The sequence below is a fragment of the Anarhichas minor genome, unplaced genomic scaffold, assembly GCF_050575085.1.
Source record: "Anarhichas minor isolate MPS153535 unplaced genomic scaffold, ASM5057508v1 ptg000038l, whole genome shotgun sequence".
Classification (NCBI taxonomy): Eukaryota; Metazoa; Chordata; class Actinopteri; order Perciformes; family Anarhichadidae; genus Anarhichas; species Anarhichas minor.
In genome coordinates, this window is record NW_027466484.1 from 1,591,846 (window position 1) to 1,618,991 (window position 27,146).

The 27,146-nt window shown below is 43.5% G+C and overlaps 1 protein-coding gene across 3 annotated transcripts in view; it reads right to left on the bottom strand.

Moving 5' to 3' along the window:
* Positions 1 to 5,486: 5,486 nt before the first annotated feature.
* Positions 5,487 to 27,146, bottom strand: part of fgfr3 (fibroblast growth factor receptor 3) — a 62,035-nt gene continuing 40,375 nt past the window's right edge. For 2 of the 3 annotated variants that reach the window (XM_076107265.1, XM_076107264.1), the window contains exons 5-17: positions 24,731 to 24,854; positions 24,362 to 24,552; positions 17,264 to 17,408; positions 16,491 to 16,666; positions 13,251 to 13,399; positions 12,827 to 12,948; positions 12,003 to 12,113; positions 11,728 to 11,918; positions 10,412 to 10,534; positions 9,773 to 9,843; positions 7,790 to 7,927; positions 6,869 to 6,974; positions 5,487 to 5,651 (exon numbers count right to left, since the gene is read on the bottom strand). In XM_076107265.1, the coding sequence (XP_075963380.1) occupies positions 5,487 to 5,651; positions 6,869 to 6,974; positions 7,790 to 7,927; positions 9,773 to 9,843; positions 10,412 to 10,534; positions 11,728 to 11,918; positions 12,003 to 12,113; positions 12,827 to 12,948; positions 13,251 to 13,399; positions 16,491 to 16,666; positions 17,264 to 17,408; positions 24,362 to 24,552; positions 24,731 to 24,854 (1,812 nt within the window). Of the gene's footprint in view, positions 5,652 to 6,868; positions 6,975 to 7,789; positions 7,928 to 9,772; positions 9,844 to 10,411; positions 10,535 to 11,727; positions 11,919 to 12,002; positions 12,114 to 12,826; positions 12,949 to 13,250; positions 13,400 to 16,485; positions 16,667 to 17,263; positions 17,409 to 24,361; positions 24,553 to 24,730; positions 24,855 to 27,146 lie in introns of all 3 variants that reach the window. The other variant, XM_076107263.1, reaches the window with a different exon arrangement.

Sequence of the window (27,146 nt, forward strand, 5' to 3'; positions counted from 1 at the left end):
GAATAAAGCACAGAGAAGCTCGGAAAACAACACACAAAGAGGGAGAGCGACAAGAAGACATTAGTCCGCTTTATCTTTACATAGCAAATAGTCAAATTTAGTGGCTTTAACTAAGATTGACAACACGGTTAACATTAAACCTGCTTAACATTAAGAAGTTATCTCAAAGCACTGCTGTGCCTATACAGCCTCACCAGCATCGCTGTGGACTCGTAGTTTTGTTACTTTGTGTGACATCCGTGTCCAACGTTTGTTTGTATTCAGTTTCACCCACAGTTAGTTTGTATAGAAGGAAAATATCCACGAATGCGCTCACACAAGGGTTCAGACACAACAAACCGAGACACTCTGCAAACAAACTCACCGTTGTGTGTATTCTGTGGTATTTGGGTTTCATTTCACAAACACAAACTTCAAAACTTGTGATTTGTTCAACATGTTGGACTTGTTTTTTGTTTTTCATTTCAATACATGTTCTCAGTGACAGACACAGCAATGACAGCGAACGCTATTGTAACATGTTTATTGAAAACCTTTTTTGACAGTGTAGTTTGTCAGGCACACAGAGAGAGAGAGAGACAGACAGAGAGACAGCGAGAGAGAGAGAGAGAGAGACAGACAGAGAGACAGCGAGAGAGAGAGAGATGGCGAGAGAGAGAGAGAGACAGCGAGAGAGAGAGAGATGGCGAGAGAGAGAGAGAGAGAGAGAGAGAGAGAGAGAGAGAGAGAGAGAGAGAGAGAGAGAGACACAGAGAGAGTTGTGAAATAGTTGTTTCTGTCCCCAGTGGGAGGTGTTGGCCCAGTGGGGTTGTTGTGGTGGAATGTTACAGAGGATTCATGATCAAACAGGTAGAATGCAACAAACAAGCTATGAATTACAACAAAAATAAAAATAAAAAAATCACATAATGCCAAATGGTTAGTTCCACCTTTCTATGTTAGGAACATGAATACAGAGAGAGGAAAAATAAATTATGTGGGATTGGAAAAAAATAATAAATCAAAGGACAAATATGATGTTGTTTTGTTGTTGTGAAGAAAAACCTGACGTGGAATGCAAAATGAAACGGAAAGAAAATACTGTATATGAAAACGTCCTCTCTGTGATTCTTATAAAATAGCTCACACAGCTACATAAAATTCTACTCATGTACATCAGCAACGTAAAAGCATATTTAAAACTATAAATTAATCTGGACTAACATTGTCGGGGTTAGAACTGCATGATAACATGAAGACGTGATGAAAACTACTGTGTGAAAGCTAACCATTCCCACCTGGAACATGAAATAAAACAAACTACAACGTGAGAAATATGTATAGTTCTGATGTCGCTGGAAGGAAAGGTGTGTAGCGCCCCTCCCCCCCAGTCCCATCTTCAATCCTGATTTTCTTTTTGTTTCAGAAGAGAGAATAAATAAGTCAGTCAGAGTGGAGACGACAGGTGGTTACAGGCTGTGTGACTGTACATACAGTAAGAGTCCCTCCCTGCTGAGGCCGTGCTGTTTATTCATTCAACAGCAAAGAAAACATGTTCCCTCTCAAAAGCATTTGTTGTTTTTCACATCTGTTGAGCAGCGCACATCTGTCTCTGCTTTTCAAGGCATTAGAGCTGATGACATCTTGCTGATACAAATACGGTTAAATATGAAATTAGTGTTCAGAGTTTCCCCAAGGACTTTAGATCAAGACTATTAAGGGACACTGAAACTCAAGATTTATGTTTTTAATAAAGCTATTTATTGTATTTTCTTCAAATTCTGGCAAATTGGCACAATTGAAAGTATCCAGAACTATCTTATTACTGCGATACTGAAAGAAACTAAAATCCTGGTGATTTCTAAGCAAGTTCTGGAGTTACAGGGTCTCTGGTCATGATTTCTAAGCCAAAAACCTACTTTAGATTATACCGTATTTCCTTCATTTTGTAAGTATAAAATTTGTAAAATAGAAATTGCAGTTTGACGTTAGAACACACACTGGGTTATCTAAAAATACATGTCAGGAAGCTAAAAACCAGGCCAGTGTTTCTTAGCTCGAGAAAATTTGATATTTTGGAGGAACATTATTTTCATACGACGGCAATGAAATGTATCAGCAAATTGACAGATCGGTCTAATACTTAAAAACCTGAAGGAAAGTCAATTCATTCAGCTCTTTGTTTTGCCTTTCTTTCATCTATTATGGATATCCAGCTTTTGCTGCCATAAAAAACACAGACGTTAAAAACAACATATACTCTTAACAAGTGAGACGGAGGCCGTCAGAGTCAGAGTGAAGCACATCGACAAGGAGGCAGACAAAAGGCCAGGGAGGGCATCCCAACAACAATAAACAGAAAGGATAACTAAACCAGGAGCGAAGCCTGACGGGGCCAATCAGCATCTAGTAAAATGACTCATCATCATCATCATCATCATCATCATGTTCTGGCTCTTTAATGAAAAACAACACTGAAAAGCAGATCGTTGTGAATAGAAATACTCTCACCACAGGGAGAGCTTTTACCCAGCATGGAGGAATAAATAAAACAAAACAGCGTTTCATTAGATCCATCCAACCTTCACACAAGTGCCTTTATGTCTGTTTGTTCACTCAAGAATAAAAAGGGTTATTACGGACACATAGCCTGCTGCTGGCGAGAACTGCTTCTTTTATCACATTTTATTTTGTTGCAATTATACATTCAAAAACGTGATCAAAATGAATCAATTAATCTCCTTTTTGTTCGCTAAATTATTCCAGGCACTTCATAGATTCGGGGCCAAAAACTGCAAAACTGAACGTAAAACCCAAATACCAATAACTTGGTTTAACCTTCCACTTTACAAAGGCCTTGTTTCTGTGCATAAACTCATGAGAAAGTAAATCATTTAGTGCTGAAAAACATAAAAAAATCTCCCAGTGTATCAATAGAATTAAATACAATGTTCACTCTTTTAAGTACTTTAAATATTGGGGGGGGGGGGGGGGAGTTCATGAAGAACTGAATAAATGTCTTGATTTAAATGCAGCTCACACACTGGAATAAGGCCATTGCACCGTAAAGTGTTACCACCGCTTCGTTCAGCAGCGAGTCAGTCGTGTTTCTGACCCTTTGCTAAAAACAGACTCTGTATACATGTCTGTATAACCCTTTCGCTTTTTTTTGGGGGGGGGGGGGGGGGGGGGGTCAGCTGGAGAGACGACTGCGTAAAAGAAAGGGGAGATATCCATTTGGCAAATCCCACGATCCTTCCCTGCACGTGTAACCTCCGCCCGCCTACATTCACAGGTGCAGTGTTTGGTTCAGAGATCTGGAGAACTCGGTGAAATAGACTTGAAGACTAATTTGGCACTTTTATTTTTTGCAAACTAAGCTCAGGATCCACCACAGACTTCAGAGTCTCCTTTAACAAACCGATATATATACTGTTTATACTTTCTGTATGTTTCTGCTGTATGACTTGTGCCTTCATGTCAGTATTAATACTTTAGAGCAGCGATAACATCTCAAGCGCAAAAGGACATAACAGCTTCACACTTCTGCCTTCAAGCTGATGCTTTATTATCAGAGTCTTGCTCAAGGGCACTTTGACACTGCACGCAGCTTGTTAGCATCGACCCTGTGACCTTTCCGTTACAGTATAAGAGTTCGAAGCCTTCAGAGCAAATATCCACCTCCAAATGCTTTAACACTGTTTAACCAAATCACAGTGATGTACTTTGAATGTCTGGGTTCTTTTTGTGTGTTTTTAATGTATTCTTATATATTAACGGTACATGTCAGAATTTTGTGACCTTCTTCCTCGACTTTAGAACTCTGACATTCAACAATTATGCACAATTGTTAAAGAGGAGCGGCCTCTTTACTCGACTTAAAACCCCAAAATGCATTGCAGTTTTAGTTTTTCCCGTTTGCTCTTAACATTTGTCTACTTGCATGTTTTCACATTTCTTTGAATGCTGCAAGTTTAAGTATCTTCCTTAATAATAATGTCTGAAAAGCATTGTGGGAAATGTAGTTGTGTACGGACTGAACAGTGAAACCAGGTTCTCTGAAGGCTCTGAATGATTCACAGCTAGTTGTTGATGTTCAATATGTCTTTAAGTAAAAGGCTTCTCTGTACAGATCTCTGTGCTGCTATTTCTTGCCCAGCAAGAGTTAATCGTTGCTTTGATATTGCAAACGTCAACTTTTCGAAACCAGAATTTGAACTCGACGGAAACGTCCAGCTTCCCTTCGGCGGGAGCCTTCAGCTCGACGAGTCCTCCTCCAGCGGTCGAACCGCACTCGCTCTCAAAGATCGCCTTCGCTTCCGTCATACATTCTCTCTTTTTTTTATAAAAACTGTTGAAAAAAAAAAGATGGATCTGTGAAAAACAACGTCGCAGTTCTGCTGTAAAATAAGTTACAAAAAAAGTTGAAATAAAAATCTTTGCGTACAGTACTAACATCCTAAACTAGACCTTTCGAACTTAAGAACCACATGTTAACTCTATAAATATCTTTACAAATATACATGTTAATTATTCAAATAAATCTGTTCTGTATCACTTTAAACGATTAAATGTTTTACACTTCCATGACAGTGTCTTCTAGATTGCAATGCTTCCATCCTAAAACAATACTTTAGAAAAATGTAATTTTTTGTCTTTTAAGTACACGGCTGTGAACAGCAATATGATACATATTTGCATTTATATATTTACAATAAATCATTTTCTAGATACATAAAAGAAACACTCTGAACCTTGTACTAATGACTGAATGGCCCTGAAACTTCGCCTCACACTTGATGAGGAAATTTGTTCCATGATTATCAAAAAACGTGTTTTTGTTCGGGATGCTAAAACGTGACGATGGCGTACAAACACATTCGAACGCTCACGTAGTCCTCTCTGTCGTTGAGCGTCTTCTGTCAGAGAAAAGTTACCGAGTGTCTTCGGAAGAACGAATCGAGTTGATTCTGGCTTTGCTGGTATCTTGTCAACGGATCCTCTTTTAGATCGCACACCTTTATCTCGCGATCTAAGGGCTCCGTGCAGACGAGAGGATGAACATCTGAGGTCCTCGCCTACTGGACCGCCAACCAGTCACTGACCAATGCCCTTCATTCCCTCCTCTCGCCTCCTTTTCTTTCAGTCTCAGGACGTTTCCATCCCAGTAGGCACGGAATGGTTTCACCCAAAGATTGTCCGTAACAAAAAGACTGGCCCGAGTACAAAAATATAATTTCATTTCTGAAAAGAAGAACACAAACATGGTTCAACGGCAAAAAATAATCCTTCAATGTTTCAAGAGTCTCTTGGGGAGGAGGAGGAAAACCCAGTCGAAGAGGATTTCGACTGAGAGTTTAAGACGAATTGAAGAGCTGAAGCACTGTGGAAGTATTGCAGGCTGAGTTTTCATTTCCATATCTTGAGGAGTCACTGAGAGGTGTTTTATGAATCGCAGACTGTGAGGGGAGGTTTAAGTCCACCCCTCCCCCCCGTCAGCTCAGGTTTTATGTCCTAATCACCCCGTTACTGGGAAGCTGTTTGGGAAGACAGGGCTCCTCGGGCAGCGGGTCGTGGGCGAACACCGAGTCGTCCCCTGAGGAGCAGGTGCTGTTGGAGTCCTGACAGGTGGGAGAGTACTGCTCGAAGGGCACCGCCAGGTCCAGGTACTCCTGTCAGAGGAGGGGTCAAAGGTTAGACTCCGGTGTCACAGTCAAATTCCTTCTGCGGTAAATAAGTGAAGAATTATATAGTTTTACTGTGTTATCACTTATATTTGTTATGTTTATACGTTTGTAAGTTCAACAGAAGATGTTTAAAAGAGACTTTATGATTGTTTTCTTTCTTTCTTGCATGATTTGCAAATATTGTTTTATGTGTTTATGGTGAAGGCTATAAATAGATCTGTACATTATCTTCCATTGTCATCTTTGATTTTAACTTGTGAAAATACATAAAAAAACATAAAACGTAAACAACCTAACATTTTAGAGTCAGCGAATTAAAAATAAAATCAACTTCTAATCCGACAACCTGTTTTAATTGTTGTCTGGTTATGTACTAAATGTATGTTTATGTCAAAAAATGTTGTATTTTTATATCAAAATCACAGAACTGTATATAAGAAGTGGATTGTGACGGTTTGTGGAATTTTGGCTTTTTGGCCTAAAGCATCCCCTGCTTTATGGTCTGTTTGACTCTAAATGGACCATAATGTACTAAATGAACATCATGCTGTATTGAAGAAGACTTGGAACGAGAGATTGAGACCATAAACTCATGTTTACAATGTTTACTGAGGTAATAAATCAAGAGAGAAGTAGAGTCATTTTCTCATAGACTTCTATACAACCAGAGGAGTCGCCCCCTGGTGGACATTAGAGAGAATGCAGCTTTAAGGCGCTTCAGTTGGTTTAATGTTTCAGACCTGAAGGTTGCCAACTGATCAAAATCCCTGTCTTTTCACTTCCTGTAAAATATCTTTGATGACTCATCTTTTGACTGTTAGCATGTCGGCTGTAGTAGCTAGCAGAGCGTTATTAGAGAAGGAGATGTGTGTTTAGATAACAAAAAATATTTTTGTTGATAAAAACCTTTCCAAAGAATGTGGTTGTCATCTGATCAACTGATTTCTCCCAATGTTTTTGAGATTGCTAAAGCAATTAGAAGGAATTGACTTAAATTCCACTTGTGATTGAACTCCACTCATATATTCTGTTTCACTGAGAAATATGTGCCGTCACAGAGGATGCAACTGCTGTTTCCCAGTACATTTAAATGTGCTTTCTAGTTCGGTGAGTGTGCTTTATGAAGTGGAAAGTTACAGTGGTCCAAGGTGAAACTGAAGGTCCATGTTATGAGTGAGCAGCAGCTGTGCGGGGAGACTTACATCGGTGGAGGTCATTGATAAAACCCGGTCGTGATCTTCTACCAGCTGTCTGAAGGTGGGCCTTTGTGACGGCACGGCGTGCCAGCACTCCCTCATGATCATGTATCTGAAACGCCCACATCAAGGTTTAGCTTCTCTGCATGCATTAAAATGAAATATAAATACAAGTACTCTCAGATCTCAGATGGACTGTTTCCAGCGATACTGGTCTACTTGATCTGCAGCTGGATGGTGAGGCTCTGTAATTAAAGTTAAAGTTAAAGTAAGGGCTCATCATTTCTGCTTTTCACCAGTTTTCTTTTGCTGAGTTTCCAGCTGCAAGAAGACACTGTTCACCACAGCTGACAGTAATGGAGGACATCTTACGACAACCACAGGAAGGAGCAGAAAACCCCAATAAGTTGCTGACCTTGTATGATGGGGATCAATGGATCTTTTTTTAAAACCAGATTTTTAAAATTTTTTGACGTTCAAAGTATACGTGCATACATTTAGCTTCAAGTTGTTACTTGTAAATCAAATGCAACTGAATATGAATACAGAATGCATAAAACTAGATTATATGAAGACGCTTTATATTTTTGGGAATGTGGAACCAGTTACTATGTACAACTTTCAATTTTAGAGAAAGTTAATCAAATGAATTGTGAAGTGTAGGCCCCGTCAACACGATGGAAGTGTAGGCCCCGTCAACACGATGTCACATCCTTGAAGTCTATCAGCCGGGTCTTACTGCCAACTCGTCAGATTTCGCCGCTTGATCAGCACCCTGTGGCATCTGACGGATGTATCAATGCTTCAAGCGTCGGTTTGTGACGCACCAGGCTATACCGTGTCTTTCCTTCCAATGCCTTTAGGTCAGTAACGGCCTCCTGCTAAAATGATATTACAGAAGTAACTATAGTTCAGAGAGACACCTACAGCTCATGGGTGCAGTTGGCAGGTTTGTCCATCCGATGTCCCTCCTTCAGCAGCTTAAAGAGTTCTTCTACTGGGATTCCTGGATACGGTGAGCCTCCCAGTGTGAAGATCTCCCACAACAACACCCCATAGGACCACCTGGACACACACACACACACACACACACACACACACACACACACACACACACACACACACACACACACACACACACACACACACACACACACACACACACACACACACACACAGATTAGAGGTTAAACAGCACTCATGGCCTGAAGCAGTCAAGAGGTTTGTGTTCCCCGGATAAACCGATGAACCTGTTTGGGGAAATATTGATCTTTAATAATGTTTACTGCACTCAATGTAAAAATCTATTTGACATTCTTATTGTCTGGGACAGTCAGTCAATATTTGTAAAAATCAACAACTCGTCCCTCAAGCCAGACAAGGAGACAAGTTCCTACGGAGGAAACACACTAAATCTTTAAAAAATGGCTCACAAATATATAGTTTTATTTAAAAAAAGAAGTCCATTATTTCCCTTACTCAAACAAGATCAAATGGAGCGCTTGTTGGGGATTATTTTCAGCGGCGGATTGATACATATTTGGTGTTGTAGTGAGTGTTTGTGGCAGCAGGTCGGTGTGTGTTAAAAGAACTACAGTGTGTGTGTTCATGGTAGTGAAGGAACATGTCAGCAGAGACATCAATGAGCCACACTGATGCATCAGTGTGGCTCATTGATGTCTCTGAAGCCGTTCAAAATGAAATCTGTGATATTGGCAGAAAAAAACTCACAGGCTGGAGAATTAACAGATACATCGGCACTAAATAAACCTTGTACCTGAATTAAAAATATATATATTCTGGTCTAAATGTATTTGTAGAAACTGTCACTTGGAAATGTGATGCAAATGACTTAAAGGCACACGCTGCTTCTCTGCGCATATGTGAATATGTAAACATCCAACAAAAATGTCTCCCTGAGCGTTCTCACAGCCAATTCTGCCTTCAGAGCTGTAAACGTTTGGAAAGCTGCGTGAGCCAGTTGTGCCGTGAGGTTTCCTCATATTCACTCCTTTTGTCTTGCTGTTTGCGACAGATTTGATTTAACGTGCTCTAATCGTCTCCCGTCTGTTTCAGCGTAACGCGTTTCAGTAAAAACCATCACAGGTCAGGAGTCAGAGTCCCCCGAGGTGTGTGTGAGTAAACTGGCTGCAGAGCGACTACTGTATAAAGGGGGGGGGGGGGGGGGGAGGAGGTTTGGCGAGAGGATCGACTGTAATCCAGACCTGCTGAAATAACAGAGCGGGGCTGATTCTCCTCTCGGCTTGTTCCCAGTCTGGTGTAATTACACGGCGAGCCCGTGTTGACAGGGGCCCGTGTTTGGCTTGGATGGCCGTGCTGGGGACACAGCGTCTGGCTGTGGGTGGGGGGGTGGGAGTGAAAGGAGCAGTTTAGAGGGGGGGGGGGGGGTTAAACTACCACAACACAGATTGACTTTGTGACCTCCCCTCCTAAACTCGCCTTTCTTCTCCTGAACGCAGCCAACTCAGGAGCAATCACAGCTCGTAAAAGGTGCGCTTGTCCATGGCGCCCTTTGGATTTAGAAAAAGAACACCTTGTGATAAATCCACTGACCCTCTTATCTCCTGTTCTTGGATTTGCACTGACCAAACAGTGTGTTTCTGTCTCTCTCTGATGTCACATTTGGGAAGATTAAAGAACAAATGCGGCGAGGAATGCGGAGCCACCGATACACAAGAAGCTCAGGATTACCGAGTGAGCGCGGGGTGACAGCGAGCGGGAAATATTTGGAAGGGGAACGCTACGATTCCATATTCACACACACAAGCTCGGCGTTTGATGCTAACGCGCTCAGTCACGACATTTCAACACCCGGATTCCTGCCGGTGTGCGGACGGCTCCACATGAGCGGGCAGTTGGCATGTGACCGTTGGTTTGTGCAATACTCACACGTCGCTCTGGTGCGTGTAGACCCGGTCGAACAGAGCCTCCGGAGCCATCCATTTCACGGGCAGACGACCCTGCAACAACAGAGGCACAGCAGAACCGCTTTGGTCAGCAGAACCATTCTGTACCGAGCAGACAGAAAAATATGGACCCGAACACACAGTCTGGTCCCGCCAAGGCCGGAATTACACCTTGAACTTTGGCTAGCCTGTCTCCTCATAAGCCATCATAAGTATCTTCAATCCAAACTCAACAAATGAGGCTCGCAAAGAATGTATCAGAGATTGGTGAATGTCATCTGGTGTCTTGGTTGTTGTTAATAACACGATGTCTGCTGTCTGTCCCGCACTTGAATGCAATTATCTGAACTTAGTGAACTGTTCCAGCTCTGTAAAGTAAATGTCTCGACCTGCTTGGACATTAAATCCATATGACACATCTTTGCTTCTTTTCTGTTCTTCTCACTATACAATAAAGTATTCTAACACATAACTAGATTTTGCAGGCTGGAAGAATCTTTGCAGTAGAATATCGACCGCTGGGCAAAGTGGCCCCCGCTCTCACAACACCGTCTCTTTATAAAAGTTAAGGCCTGAAATGATGAGCCAATACTTTGCTTCTGACAGAGGGGATGAGACTCACGTTGGTGGTCTTTTTGTAGTAGTCTATATTGTGCACATCTCTGGCGAGACCGAAGTCGGCGATCTTCATAACGTTGTCCTCTGTCACAAGGACGTTTCTGGCTGCCAAGTCTCTGTGGATGCACTGAGGGAAGAAGCACAGAGGCATCAAGCACACGTCGACACAACAAATCACACACACACACACACACACACACACACACACACACACACACACACACACACACACTCCTATACACCGATGCACTGAAAGCTGACAACTTACATTTAACATTGTCAAACTGTTTCGCCCCTAAATGACAAATGTACGTTTATCCGAACATGAAAGGCCTCATCCCAACGTCTGAGCCTGAACCTTATTCCAAACTTACCGGAAAACAGATTTTTATATTTGCAAAGATGTTAACCATAGTTACAACATATGAAGTGAGATTGTAGATAAAATAATTCTATAATTGCTTCCCATGAACATAAAAAAAGAACTTATAACAATGCAGAGGTCAACTGACGTGCTCTCTGTTCAGACTGAAGGCCTTTACACAAGTGTACAAACGACACTAACATGGAAACATCAAAACTATTAAAAACTAACATACATAGATAGATACGTAGATTCACGCAGGCAGAGGATCAGAGCAGAGTCTGGCAGTAATGCTGAAGTAAACAAATAAAAAAAGCTGTTTTATTGAGTTTCCTTTTAGTGACAGTTACCCATTGTGTTTGTGTCTCGGGCTTTTATTGTGAAAGGTAAGAACGAAAGGAGTGGACCTGGCATGCGCTGCATTTGTCAAGATTGAAAGGCATAATAAAGTTTGCTGACTTGTTTGGGACTACGATCCCCTGTGTTGTTATGTTGTTCCTCTAAAGAACCACAGTGTGTTTTGAATATGTCGGTTCCGCACACCGTGATTGGTTCACGCCTTTATCTGGGGCGCTAAAGCTCACAAATTTCTCATAATTTTCGCGTTCTGTGTGAAAGTATAATGACAAAATCAACAGTTCGAAAAAATATATTGAGGTGCGAAAAAAGGTTTTAGTTTGTAAAACTGAAAAATAATACTTGAAATATATTTATAAACTAACAGTCTGTTGGCCTCGTCTAACATTTATTATCTTCTTATTTTAAGTTTAGAACGAAAGGATGGCTGAGCCATCCTTATGGAGGAAGATTCTCCTTTGTCTTTCTTCTCATCGGAACAATAATTAAGTTGAAGTTGCAGCTGTGAGGACATTTCCTCCAAAACATGCATTTATTCACACACACACACACACACACACACACATGAGTTTTAGTGACGCGGCATCATGGCGGCTGACCTTCTGCGAGGCGAGGTACTCCATGCCTCGGGCGACCTGGTAGGCGCAGGACACCAGGTCTTTGAAGGTGAGCTGCTCGTCGGGGATTTTACAGGTGTCGAAGGAGTAGTCCATGCCCGGCGGCCGCCGCGCCCGCAGGTACTCCCTCAGGTTGCCTTTGGAGGCGTACTCCACCAGGACGTACAGAGGACCTGCGACACAGAGCGAAGACTCACTTACAACGCTCAGTTTAACTGTGGAGTTAATCATCTCCTCCTGATGCACCGAGAACTCACCGTCCTGCGTGCACGCTCCGAGCAGGTTGATAATGTTTTTGTGTTTTCCGATCATTTTCATCATCTCCATCTCTGACACCAGGTCCGACAAATCTTTATCCGTGGCGTCATCTGAGAGAAACGAAAGAGAGTGTTAATGTCGCGAGCATCGAGGAGAAGAACGCAGGAGAGAGGAAAGACTTTGTGAGACGTGAGACCAGACGCACCAAGTTATTATGTGCACAGGGAATGCGTTTGAAAAGACACAATACTGCCGATTTCCTTCAGGGACATCTCAGAGCACAGTACCACGGCTGTCACTCGCCGTGTTTCCATTCTATCGTCAAACCAATTTCAAGCAAACTTTTGAAAATGTCACAAAAAAAACTGGTTTGGAGCGAATAGACTTAGCTACAGCGTCGTTAGGCTAAGCGTGGCTGTAACCCGCCAGTAAACACAGCAGAAGAAGAAGAAGAAGGTTGAGAACCGGAAACAAAACAAGTTGACTTGGTCATCTAAGCACATGAAATAGAAACATGGAGAGAGGTCTTCATGACTATGTCTTCATGACTATTGGTCATGTTTCATATTGTCCCAAGACGAAGACAATATAAATACATATATATATTTATACAGCAGAAACAGCTCATCATTCATGTGAGTTATACGTTTGCTACGTCTGAATTTATTCGGCAAAGATCCATTCATCAACTCTTCTTTTGACAAAAGCAGAGCCGTTTCCTGACAGCTTTCCTAATATGTGCATAAAAACATGCGAATGTAAACACTGCTACTGTCAAGGTTGTGTATTCATTGGTGAAGCGCCGCCCACAACAATCGCTCACCTTTCAGCATTTTCACGGCAACGTCGAGAGGCTTGTTGGGCTTCTCCTTGTCGATGCCGATGGCCTCGGCCATCACCACCTGACCGAAGCAGCCCTCGCCCAGAGGTTTCCCCAGAGTCAGCCTGAAACACGAGCCAGACAATCTCAGAGCTTGGATTTTTATTCTCTCTCTACAGCGTTGAATGAGACGGATGTGATTGCCAAGTACAATAAACATGGAGGGAAGGTGTCATCGTGACCGTGATGCATTGATGGCTCATGTTTTCACAGCACATCCCGTTACAAGGACAAGAGCACAGGATCTGTCCACTCTGAAATATGTTGCTTGGCAGCGTTTTAAAAAGCCACAGCGCACCATGTTTTGCCTCCGACAGGCGTTTAGACAACAATGATGAATGTAGAGCCGCGGAGGTATTTTTCTCACCGTGTCCGAGGAAACTCCCATTTGGGGTCGGAGGGCAGCTCCAGCTCCGAGACGTTGGCCAGCATCGGCCCGTCGCTGGACGACAGGCGGGCGATCCGCACCAACGGGGTGTTGGAGTTCATGGAGGAGTTAGAATCCAAGGACACCTGCTTGGGTGCAAAAATAAACTGTTATAGACTCTGAAGAAGGACGAGGTGATGTGTGACCATACGAGCAGACAGCAGGACAGAGAGGAAACACAACATGACTTTGGAACACACAATATTTGAACAAATTCTGCTCTAGTCAGGTTGGAATCTAATCTTAGGATTGATAATACGTTCACAGGAAACTAAAAGACTAAGCGTGAGATTTACTTTAGTTATTTATCATAATCCAAAACATTTGCAGTTAATATTGAAATATGTTTTGTAATTATCTTTCTTCAAGTTAAAATTGTTGACAACTCGTCTCATTGCTAGATCTGTTTTTTCACTCGTCAGTCTAATTGATTTTAAATGTCAAGGCCAGAGAAAGTAACAGTAATTTAAAGTGCAGCAGATGTTTTCAGCTCTGGTTTGTAGAGAGCGCTGTGTTGGTTATGAATATTTCCCCGTTAACCTGGGATTGAACCTCTTGGTGTAAAAACAACATTTAAGGATTGCATAAATGACTGAATAACTTCAAGATGGAAGTTTTTTTGGCAGCGACAGACTGCAAACATCACACGCCTCAGGACCGATGTCAGAGCTCTTTCAGCAGCTCAGACTTTCTCTGAAAAAACAGCGAGACTTCTGACGGCGGCGGTGACTTTTACAAACAGCCGGCCTGTGGCTGTGCACAGGAGGAAGCGGGCGGTAACAAAGACGAATGAAGGAGGGAGCAGAGGTGGAGCGAGCGCGTGGCGAGGTGGGATGGACGTCTCTATCCATCAGCGAGCTCTCCAGACGCCAGAGCCCCGCCGGCTCCACATCCTCCCACCATTTATCTGGCTGCTGCGGGGGAGCTGATGGCTCCGGTCCTGCTTGTGATGGATCTGTTTGTGTCTGCCAGCGCCGGCCCCTTCAGGTGGGGTCCTCAAACAAACATGTCCACTTACCAGACTTCCCTCCCAAACTTCTCGACCGCAGGAAAATGAGAAGAAATGCCGTGAAGCTTGAAAAGACTAAAAAACTAAAACCCAGCCCTGACCACAATTTCAGAGGCATGAAAAGTAATATTTGATAGAACATGCCAGGGGGTTTATGGGAGATTTACTCAGAGTTATGAAAAAGAAAGGAGAGAACCGGGAGATTAGCTTTACAAAAATGAAGCAAAGATTACAGAAGAATGCAATAAGATCTTTCCCTGCGCTACCTTATAAGAGCATGAATATGAAGGTAGCAGGATAGAGGAGATTCAGAGGCTACGATTAGAGCATCTTTCAGAAGATGGTGTTTCTACCCGATATAACCTGACAAGGCTGCTTTTATGTAACACGGACTAATTAGACAAACACTACATTTGACAACCTTTCCATATATTTCCAGGTTTGTTTCAGTGTTTGTTTACGTACTGACTTTAAAGTAACACTTTTCTTTTCTTAAAAGAATGCATCATTTTGCATTTTGAGGAGCACGATCCTTCAATCACCAAGCTGGACAGCTGGAGCTCGCACAGAGAAACCACACATCACTCAGATGACCTTTGCATCCGCTGTGCATTTTGCAAATGTGGAAGAAATTCTGTGTCACTGCTGTTGCAAGAAACCAAAAGAACGAGAGCCACACTGCACTGCCTGAGGAATATCTAACGCAGAGAAGCGATGAGAAAAGAAGCTGTTTTGATGAGAGTAACGGGGAGTGAACAGAGGAGAAGATGAGGGTGAAGCTCTCTTAATTAGTGTGGAGAGGGAAAGCCTGAAAAGGGACAGAAATCCTTTCCCCTTCTTGGACATCTCTGAAATGTGCTGGTCCAGCCTCTGATTGATGTTGACTCAAATGTTTCTTCCTACCTGTCGAGAGAGCACAACCCTCCTGAACAAGCTCGGAAAAAAGCATAATTCCTACCACTTAATTAATCTACAATCTGATCTGATAAAAATAACTTCTAAAGAAATGTTTGTTTCCATAGCTTCATGTTCAGTAGACACAGATAAGAGTGGTATCAATCTGCTCATCTAATGCTTGGGAAGAAAGCGAATAAGCAAATTTCCCAAAGTGTCGGACTATTCCTTTAATTGTGTTCAGTGCATTTCCTATTTTGGTCTCAAGTAGGACTTGTTCTGTCTCGTCCTGGTCTGTGTTCTGTTATGACTCGGACCTTGACCGCCGACGTTTGAACGCGGCGCCCTGAGAGACAATGAGGTGAAGCGCGGTGCAGACTGCAGCGATGCAGCTGCTCCACTTTATGTTTCTGTCCAAACAGTTGAGTGGGCGAGTGTGCGTTACACAGAGTGAAATCTAAAACTAACATTGACAGTCACAGGAGGGCATAAATATCCCCGAGCTGAATCCGCTCCAAGATAAATGTGAACACATGTCACCAGCGTGACGCCTTCCAGCGTCCGCACGACGTCATCAACACGGCGGGACGGACAGAGACCCACGACAGAGAGACGGACGATAACAGACTCTGTTTATTTACACTCTTAGCTCGCGTGAGTCCGATCCTGCGAGCAATTATTCTTTGGAAGATTAAAGAGACAGATATTGCAAATGCACACTCTTCTGCAGGTTTCTCAACATGACACTATGTTTCCATGACTTCACTCATTCAGGGTGCTTCCTTCAGCTCATAACGTTGCTCCTTCCCTGACTGTTGAGGTTGTTTTTCAAAGTAATCTAAATTCTGCTGCAGTGCACTTTAAAGGAAAACAAACTGCTGAAAGCAGCATCTGATGCAATGAATGTGTTAAACAAGTTCCTGATATGATTCCCCCCCCGGACGTTCTGTGTCTGGGAAACATGTAAAGGTTTTCCCAGAAAACTCTGTATAGTTTGCTGAAAAGTTGGTGAATTACAAAACAAACTTAATAGTTCTGGCAAAAGACCCTCGTGGATGACGGGTTAGTGTTTCTCTGTGTTCTTGCAGCTCATATGATGTTTTAAACACAGTTTTTTTAGGGAAAAAAGGCAAAATTGTGACATAATTTCAACCGCATCACCTGCATCACGTTGGACCAACGTTATACGTAATGCTGAAAGGTAAAACTAAACAGACAGGGAGAGAGAGGAAGAGGGGGAAAGTGCTCATACGAATCTTGTATCTACTTTCTGTTACCTGTCTCTTGAGGGGGAACTTTGACAGTTTCTGCACGGGCGGCGTGGGCAGCGTCTTCTGCGTCGTCATCCTCATGCGGCAAAGGACGACGATGACCACGGCGAGGATGAAGAGCACGCAGCCCGTCACGTAGATGAGGATGTCGGCGTAGTAGTCCTCCTTCTCCGGGCTCACTGCTTTGGAACGAGGAGGTCACACACACACACATCGTAAGCTCAAAATACAAGAAACGTGATAATTACCACATTATTCATACTTTTCCATCAATACTATTGAAAAGAAACTTTGCTCAGCAGCACATTTCACCTGAACAGACTCTATGGAATAACATCTATAGGTCAAAGCAGAAACACATGAGAAAGTAATCAGCCTGTAGTTTCATCCTGCAGCAGGTAATTACACCTGTGATGTGCTCCTCCTCAGGGAGCTAATTATTGTGTTCAACACACAACACAAAAATGTCGTTAAATTGCCTCGTAGCCTTGAGACATTTAAACAGATGATCTGCTTTGATTAAAAAACGTCTTTCAATGGAGGCTAGATTGCATGTTCGGCTCGTCCAATTAAAGGGGAGATGACACAGTTGCAGCGCACTTAAAACGTGTTAACACGTAACAATCTGTGGTGATTAGGTTTGAAAATGAACGTTAAAGATTGTGCTACTGAGCAAAAAGACAAACAAACAATGTAGTAGGCCTACAGTTGCAATCATAGTTTGGAAATGGAAATGGACCACAAGAGTCCAAAGACCCGCGGAGAAAAGAGAAATATACCTGGAACAACCGTCAGCCAGGCAGAGTGGTAAGCATAGCCGATAGAGTTCCCTGCCAGACAAGTGTACTCGCCCGCATCCTCAAAAGACACATTGGTCAAGAAGAGAACCTCTAGCTCCTTATCTGTAGTGTTAATACCGGCCGTCTGTGGAGGATGAGAGGGGGAATAGATGGAGGGAGAAAATAAAGAGAGAGAGAAGAGATATCATGAGCCCAAAAGCTCCTTAGAGGAAACACCAAATACACCCTGTAGGAAAGGACAGGAGGGAGGATTTAAAGGAGGGATTTTCTTCTGCTGACAACGGCAACACCGACACCTGAAAACACCCAAAGCATCACCGTCACCACGCTGCAAGACAAGCCTGCTGGTTCAATCTAAACCCAGAAAGATGTCACGCTGCAAAAACCTTCTTATCCAGTCATCTGAACTGTTACTAAGTCCCACTCGTGGAAGAGTTTCCTGTCAGCTTGTTCTAAGAATTTGCTAAGATTCATTTTCTTGATGCTAGTATGGCAACCTGCCTTATACAGTCTTCCTTCAAGGTACTGTCACTAAAGTAGAACGTACTCGACACATGTTGGATTATACTTAAAACAGGTTGAAATATTCTTACAGCAATATCAGATTTGATCACTTATTCTAAGAAACCAGAATGTTAGTGCTCAGTAATAGACACAAATGACTTGATCAAATGAACATTTTTGCAGCGGACAGTTATGCTGTGTCTCAAATCTGATACTTCTGAACTTATACTTGCTATTGTGAGTGGATAAGTGTGTTCAAAATGCAGTGCAGTGTGAGTACTGAGACACTTTGCAGGGCGGGACCACAAAGGAGACTACTACACTTGACCAGTAAGTGCAACGTGTAGGCAGAGTACTACGTATATATAAGTGTACGAACGGAAGTACAGGATTTGAGATACAGCATTAAGAGTTGCTGCTACAACATGTGAGTTTAAATGAAACCAGCGTCTACCGAACGCCGAAGCAAAGCAGATCCCTCCACCATTCTTTCTAGACCTCTCAAAAGCTTTTGATGCAGTTAATTATAATCTTCTCATCTTTCAGCTTCAAACCTTAATGTGCGATGTTGTTCTGAAATGTTTCTGTGGTTGTTTTTTGTATCTTTTGTTTTTAGCGGTGCCTCAAGGATCTCTTCTGGATCGATTCTTTTTCCATTTCATCAAGATTTTAGTTCCCTAACACAAGATGTTTGAAACAAATGATGTACATTTTTTAGTTGTTTCAGCGAAGCACCCTTCAGTATTATAAAGATAAAGACTTTATAATACCTAAGGATTCAGCGTGGCTACTAAATAACCTTGAAACTACTCAGAACAGGCCATCGCTGCAGTTGTGGCTTTCCTCCTTTGACTAATGGGGGGTGTGATGACCAGTGGGGGAGTTTGAAACCCAGTGTCTGATGTGGCTCTGCAGGGGGTGGGGTGGGCGACTCTCCATCCCCAGGCCTCAGTAATGAACAGTGACATCCAGACCCAGTCATGAATCAGAGTCCTGCCGCATGCTTTCATATAAAAGCACATTAATACAGCAGAGAATGCACTCCCGGGGAAATCAATACCACTTGGTATGGTTTGGTTGGTGGGGTTTTTACGTGTGTGTGTGTGTGTGTGTGTGTGTGAAGGCGGTTTGTGGGGAGCGATGCTTTTGAAGTAATTAAAGGTGTGATATTGTGTTTGTTATTGATCTGTAAGGAAGACAAAGTGGCACTGCGCGATACAATGGATGATAGCAGTTAGTAATAGAATGTGAGAATTTAAACTTAAATCCCAGTAGAGGCATGTTTCTGTGTGTGTGTGTGTGTGTGTTTTCCTATTAGCAAGCCAGTGAGCCAATCAAACCCACAACCAAGAGGAGCCCCGCAGAGAGGAGGAGACACAGAGGATGAAGTGTGGTGAAGGCGGCAGCCGCCCTGAGCTCAGGATTTACCTGCTTTGTGTATCTTAAGCCAGAAAGCGTTTTCCGACTTGCCTACAAAGTTTGAGGCGCGACACCAGTACTTCCCAGCATTTCTCTCTGTCACGTTGGACAGTTTCAACCTACTGTGGGCCTCAGTGTGTTTACTGACAACACTCTGTGAAGGGAAAAGTGAGAGGCACAGTGAGGCCTATGAATGTACAGAACACATGAAAACACACTCAAAATATCAAACTATTCCATTGGCAGAACGTTTACTTGCAACTCAGTAGTTTGACATGAGTCTACAAGTATTGTTAATGTACATGGAAAACCTGGACACACACACACACACACACACACACACACATAAACTACACATGAATAATAAAGCAGACTGATTAAAAGCATTACAACGTCAAACCTGTAAGATCACACACACTCTGTACTGCACATTGTAGTCTATTGGGAGATTAAAGGTATTATAGTATGTCAATCTTGTCAAAGTGTGTGTGCTGCATGCATAAACACACACAAACATGTGCACACACACACACACACACACACACACTGCAGATGAATAATTAAACGGGCCAAGCACATAAAGGAGCAAACGTATCATGTGTCACGGTTGCTTAATGAACATCCGGGGCTCGGCTCCAGACGCCTCCCCTCTCCCTCCCCACGCCGTGGGTGAGTTGCTCGCTCATCGTTAACCGTTTTTCCAAGCATCAAAAGAGCAATTCAGGCATTCCTAAAAAAAATAAATAAGTAAAGAAATCTTGCATGACCCCCCCCTCCTCCCACCCTGAGCTGTATTTAAACTCCTATCGTATATGCCACACATGAGATGTCGCAGAGAGTCTGAATGAACTGTGGTGGGACCAGAGAGAGAGAGAGAGACAGAGCGAGAGAGAGACAGAGCGAGAGAGAGAGACAGAGCGAGAGAGACAGAGCGAGAGAGAGAGACAGAGCGAGAGAGACAGAGAGAGAGACAGAGCGAGAGAGACAGAGAGAGAGAGAGCAAGAGAGACAGAGAGAGAGACAGAGCGAGAGAGACAGAGAGAGAGACAGAGCGAGAGAGACAGAGAGAGAGACAGAGCGAGAGAGAGAGACAGAGCGAGAGAGACAGAGAGAGAGACAGAGCGAGAGAGACAGAGAGAGAGACAGAGCGAGAGAGACAGAGAGAGAGACAGAGCGAGAGAGAGAGACAGAGCGAGAGAGACAGAGAGAGAGACAGAGCGAGAGAGACAGAGAGAGAGAGAGAGACAGAGCGAGAGAGACAGAGAGAGAGACAGAGCGAGAGAGACAGAGAGAGAGACAGAGCGAGAGAGAGAGACAGAGCGAGAGAGACAGAGAGAGAGAGAGAGAGAGAGAGACAGAGCGAGAGAGACAGAGCGAGAGAGAGAGACAGAGCGAGAGAGACAGAGAGAGAGACAGAGCGAGAGAGACAGAGAGAGAGACAGAGCGAGAGAGAGAGACAGAGCGAGAGAGACAGAGAGAGAGAGAGAGAGAGAGACAGAGAGAGACAGAGAGAGAGACAGAGCGAGACAGAGAGAGACAGAGCGAGAGAGACAGACAGAGCGAGACAGAGAGAGAGAGACAGAGCGAGACAGAGAGAGAGAGAGAGAGAGAGAGAGAGAGAGACAGACAGACAGACAGACAGACAGACAGACAGAGAGAGAGAGAGAGAGAGAGAGAGAGAGAGAGAGAGACAGAGAGAGACAGAGCGAGACAGAGAGAGAGAGAGAGAGAGAGAGAGAGAGAGAGAGAGAGAGAGAGAGACAGAGAGAGACAGAGAGAGAGAGAGAGAGAGAGAGAGAGAGAGAGAGAGAGAGACAGAGAGACAGAGAGAGAGAGAGAGGCACACAGAGATCTCAGTAAACACTGTTTCAATTATGTGGTAGTCGAAAATAGAGTGTGGAGCCGCGGTCTGGGCCCCCCCCCCCCCCTCTTTCTCCCCGTCTCTCCCTCCTTTTCTCTTTCTCTCACTCTATATTAGACATGCACCTCGTTACTTAAATGTGCTGGAAATTTTACACATGGGTCTCGTTTTTTTTAGACACTTTTCCGTAAAAGACGGCGATCGGATCTAGAAACATTTCTGTGACGCTTCCAACCGCTGGAATCAAAGGTCGTTACATTATGTGACAGCTGCAGCACGCAGAAGGTTAAACAGAGGGAGATATCAAAGGGTCTTTTTAGATCACTGTAATAAACAAAGAAAAAACCCTTTAATGGCTGTTTCTGGCAGTTTAATAAATCATAAAATATGATTTGAATGAGCCAATTTTAAAAGAGTAGTTCAACATTAATAGCAGATTTTGTTACTTTAGACAAAGCCAGGCTAGCTGTTTCCCTGTCTCCAGTCTTTATGCTAAGCTAAGCTAAGCACACAGGCTTCATATTGACTAATCAATCTTGTCATCTACCTCTTGGCAGGAGAGTGAATAAAGATGTCAGACTATTCCTTTAAGCTGTGATGGTTCCTCTTATGTTCCTCTCATGTTTCTTCCCCCTCTTACAACGTGGGGCACAGATTATCATCAGACCGTCAGTTTACCCTCAATCTTTACATTTGTGTGAATACAATCTATGTTCTACCTGATAAACCATATAAAAGAGATGATGAAGCTCGTTACAGGACCCATCAGTGAGGCGCTCACCAAGGTTATTAATTAAGGCTTCAGCTGCAGAAATAATCCAACATTGATGCAGCCAGCTGTGGAGGTGAGAGCCTCGATGACATCATTATGTTTCAACTCACCGCTGAATAAAGTAACACTAAGTCTGAACGCATCAAATCCATCACTTCAAGAAATAGATGAAGCCGGCAATGATTATCTTTTCATCTGTCTCCTGCCACTCTTCTTCTTCTCTCATTTTCCCTCTCTCCCTCTCTCCCTTCTCTTATTTCTTTGTCGTTCCCTCCGTTTGTCTCCCTGCCTCTCTCTCTCACCCCCTCCCACTCATTCTTGAAGCCTCTCGCCCTCCATCTTTACCCACCACTCGGTCACACATTCTCGCTCCCTGCTGACTTTGCCCTTCCTTGTGTTCCTCCACTCATTTTTTCCATGGCTTTTTTGGGTGCCTCTTCCCTCTTTCCTCTCTCCTCCGCCTCCTCAAACCACGCGACGCAGCACATCTGACGGCAGCGGCGGTTAAACAGAGCCCGTCTCTCTCCCTGCGTTGCCGCCACCACGGCAGTTAACTTAGTCCAAACCAGATGTTTGTTTTATTCCCTCGCTCTCTCTAGAGGCAGGAAAAAATGAAAAAGGGAGAGGCTAAATAAGAAAGCAAAGGGCCTCCTTGGTTTTTTCAATGGGTGTCTTCCTCTCCCTCACCCCAAATATATATATATATATATTAAAAAAAACACGCCTCCCAGTGGGTTTAGGGTGTTGTCCTCCATGGCGAGGAATGCTTTCTGCTTTCTATTCTTGAACACCAGCGCTGCCTGGGGAGGTGATGAGACCTCCAGGAGTTACTCTTAAGACTTCCCCCTCTATGTTTATTCAACCTTTATTTCACGAGGGAGCGCTTGTGATTGAGAAATGCTTTTTTATGCATTTCAGACAAACACCGGGACAGTTTGAACCAAAAACATGAATCAGAACATCAGTAATGAATTAATACCTGGAGATGCAAGTTGACAGTCTTGTGTGTTACTTGATGTAAACACGTCGAGCCAATCAGCAAGAAGATGCGTCATCAATGAATCAAAGTTGGACTGTCAGTGTAGCAGGTATGGCTTCAAAATGTCCAAAATATGACCTTTAAGGCGGATTTATGCTTTTCTCAGGATGCTACTTTCTCATATATTATTGTTGGTTTTGTCTTCTGCCATTTTCATTTCTTTGTCCGCCCCTTTTCAGATCTCTCTATTTGTTCTTGTCTATTATTTGTTGGATAATTCAATAAGTAAAGTTCAGGGAGATATGTGCGCGTCGGCCTGTGGACGGGACGAATAGCTCATAATATCACATTTGTTGTTGTAACTCTTGTCAGTTTATAGACATTCTTATAACATTGTAGAATGCATTGCTGTAGCAAAACCGCAAGACAACTGGAACAGAAATCCACCTTTAATTACTATTTAATTGGATTTAATCCACCTTCACAGTTGCCAATCATTGTCCAACACACGACTTATAAACCAGAACGCATCATCTCCTGTCCGATCCTATAAAAATGCTAAAAAACACACTCAAGCTTTTATTACAAATAGATTCGATTATTGCAATGCTCTTTTTACTCGTCTTCCCGAAACTGTCAACCGAAAAATGTCAACTGATTAAGAACTGTGCTGCCAGACTTTTAACCCAAACAAGGACGAGAGAGCGTGTCGGGCTGGTTTAACTACAGCGCCTGGTCTAACCAGTGTCTGCTAGAATAGACTTTAAGGTTCTGATGCTTCTTTTTAAAGCTCGTAATGGTTTGGGATCGGCCTACGTTGCAGACTCTCTGTCGTTTTATAGCCCTTCATGAGCTCTCAGATCTTCTACAGACGGGTTTCTTTTTTTAAATACACACAATTATATGCACAAGAATAAAAGGCAGCACAGCTGTTTTTTTTAACTATGCTCCAAAATGATGGAATACCTTCCATACGCTATAAGAGACACAGGCTCTGTGAAGAACAACAGATGATTCTGGCCTACAATTAATGTCATTTTAGTTATTATTTATTTTTAAATACATCTTTAATTTCTAGCATTCTCAATGATCTCTGTTGTTAATTACACTTATGTATTTTAGCATCCTTTGTCTTTTTATTATCTCATTTGATTGTCTTTTATGTGTTGCAGTTTTATTTCTATTTTCTTGTAAAGCGCTTTGAACTACAGCTCAGTATTAAAAGTGCTCTATATGAATTAAGTTATTCTTTTTTATTATTATTGACTATTACAACTGAAGCAGTGCAGGTGCACACACAGGAAGATACACCTGATGTGGTATAATTAGGTTAGTGATGCTGCCGTATAAGTGCAGGTGAGGCTTTCCTTTCCCATAATGACGGCGTAGCTTTTGAGGAACGAGCTCGTCAACTACACTCTGCAGTGAAAAGAGCCTGTGGCCCCCGCAGACCCACCTGCTGTACAAACTCATTAAACAAGACATTTAGGAGACATCAATCACGAGACCCGGACTCGTTAGAGACGTGGGCCGCAGACCCACCTTCAGGATGTTGACGTAGGGAACGCCGTCGGTGCCGTAGCGGCTGCCGTTGACCTCGATGTGCTTCAGCCACTGGATGTGCGGCTGGGCGTCGCTGTAGACCTTACAGTGGAACTCCACGTCGCTGCCCAGCACCACCGTCTGATTGGCTGGCAGGCCCGCCTGGAGGATGGGCCGGTGGGGGGAACGCTCTGAGAGGGAAAGCACCGAGTCGTTAGCACAAGTCATGCATGGGAATGATGCTGCAGGACATGAAGAAAAATAATATACTTCACACCAACAACTCTCGTGGGTTCAGTCAAACCTCTGGTGCGTGTTAATGTAGTCCTTGTTTACACAGAAGCAGCAGTGAGAGGCGGTGTTGTTTACCTAACACATCCAGCTGGTAGGTGTGGGTGATGGCGCCGTACTTGTTCTGCACCACGCAGGTGTAGTTTCCCCGGTCTGACGGCACGGCGCTCTCCATCACCAGACTCCACTGCTGGTGTCTCAACTGGTGTAAGGGGGGGGGGGGGGGGGGGGACAGAGCAATCAGGATATGTCATTACAACACATCTAAATCTGTGAGGATACGAAGCCTATTTCAAGAAATCTCAGGGGGAGGTAGGTGTCACGTTTATCAGGCCTGATAGACGAGTGCTTATGCTGTATATTTCCACTTGTGATATACTATCATCTCAAGTTTATGCGTATATCTCAGGACTTAAAATATCATCCTTTCACTGCACACTAAATCACAAACCCAAGCTGAAATGGAGACCAACGGCTCTCTCACAAACAAGCGAGCGCTCTGTCCAGAGAGAAAACCCTCCTCGCTCGCTCGCTCCTTTGATATCCTTCTGGTATGAAACATCACAGAGCGGCCAGGTTTACCGAGTTGTTTAAACAAACATTTAAAAAATGGTAATACAGCTTTAACCTGCTTGCTGGTTTATGAGCAGAAAACAATCTTTTGGACATGGTGTGAACGTCTTGATGGACCGTGACTGCTCTCGTCTGATTATGTGTCCGCTGCAGACTTTGGATCAGATTTTAAAAGTGACAGGACAGACTAAGCAACTCTCAAGATGCAAGATTGCTTTACAAGTTGCTAAACAAAACAGTTGTGTAAAAAAACCAGAAAGCCCCAAATGATGAGCAATCACTTCAACTAATTGATTGAAAGAACATCTCATATAAGTCAAGAGCGATCCATCCTCGGAGAGAGTCGCAGGGGTAAATGTTGCGTAGTAATTCAAACCAGGTGTGGCTGGATGGCAGCAGACAGATACTCACTTGACAGATTCAGGAGCTGCTCAAGAGGCAGAGCGAGCAGCAGAGAAACCCGCCACGCACCGAGAGGCAGAGCCTCCACGGGGGCCAAGAGGGACGACCTCCGCGGGCTTAAGTGGAAACACGCGGCGCCGACGCCGCTGCGAGACGAGCTCTGAGTGAACTCCTCGGAAAAGAGGTCAGAGTCACTAAAAGACGGGGGAGTGAGGGATGTCAACAAAGAGGCCTTTGAGGGTGGAACACTCAGCATCACCTGCGTAGGAAAATGTGCCGACCCAGAGAGGGCTCCGTGTTTTCACGAACGTTTAACCCCACGCGTCTTAGGTAGGAGGCCAGCCAGTCACAGAACCTTTATGTTTGTAGGTCGAGGATCACTCCCTCCCTCTTCCCCCTCTGCGTTATCCTCTCATTCTCTCCCTCTCTCTCTTGGAGGCGCATGTGGAAAATAATGTACCAGTGTAAATATTATGCCTGTGTGTGCTTTTCTTTTTTCTTCTTTTTTTCAGTTGCATGGTAACATGGAGCAGGCCGGCCCGCTCAACGCTGGCACATGAGGTTTTTGAGAGCGGCTGGCTGGCTCCACCCCGTCTACCCCTCTCAGAGCCGGGGAGTCAAACTGGAGTCAATGGCTGCTCTCATGAGCAGATGAGTGACGCCTTCTGCTGCGGTCGCTGAGCACAGAGGAGGAGGAGGAGGAGGAGGAGGAGGAGGGGGGGTGTTTGGGGGAAGAAAAAGGAGGCGACGCATGAGGAGGGAAGCTAGAAGGTGGTAAAATACGAGCTGAAGTCGATGCTCAGTAGAAGCCAAGACCACCAACAGAAAGAGAAAGAGACTGAGATCAGAGGTCTTATTTCGGTCTCCGTACCATAAAAAACACCGTGTTTCATAATAACTCAAAGCCATTTACTTTAGCTCGCTGCTTCTTTTGAGGTACTGATACTTTGAAGTACTTTTTAAATCCACTGAATTTATCCGACAGCTGTAGTTGCTCTGCAGATTTGCTCGTTTAGCTGGAGTGATGTTGCCTCTCTCAAAGTCAGAGTTTCAGCTGAATGAAACACGTATTTCTGATACCATCTGTAGAGGAACATGTGATCCTTCAACTTAATTCGTCATGGAGCTACAAGTATTTGATAACTTCACTATTTGTTATTACATGTTCATGGTATTTAGAAATCTTCACAATAAGAACTTTTCTCAAGCACTTGTACGTGATAATAAATCTAATTTCTTCTATTTATCTTAAAGCGAGTCCGTGCATCTTTTGAAAGAGTAAATAACACAACTTTCCATTTAGAAAAGAAAAGTTGAATTAATAAGCAATAAAACTGTTTCTTGTCCAACTGTTTACATTCTGCTGTCACAGCTTTACTTGTGCTGCTATGCCCGGTAGCATATGGTGGCTAATATTAGTGCTAATGTTAGCCAACTACATATTGCTGTGTGACTGACTTTAACTGAGTCACCTGAGTGTAAGTGCAGCTCATAACATTATTGATTAACCACTATCCCA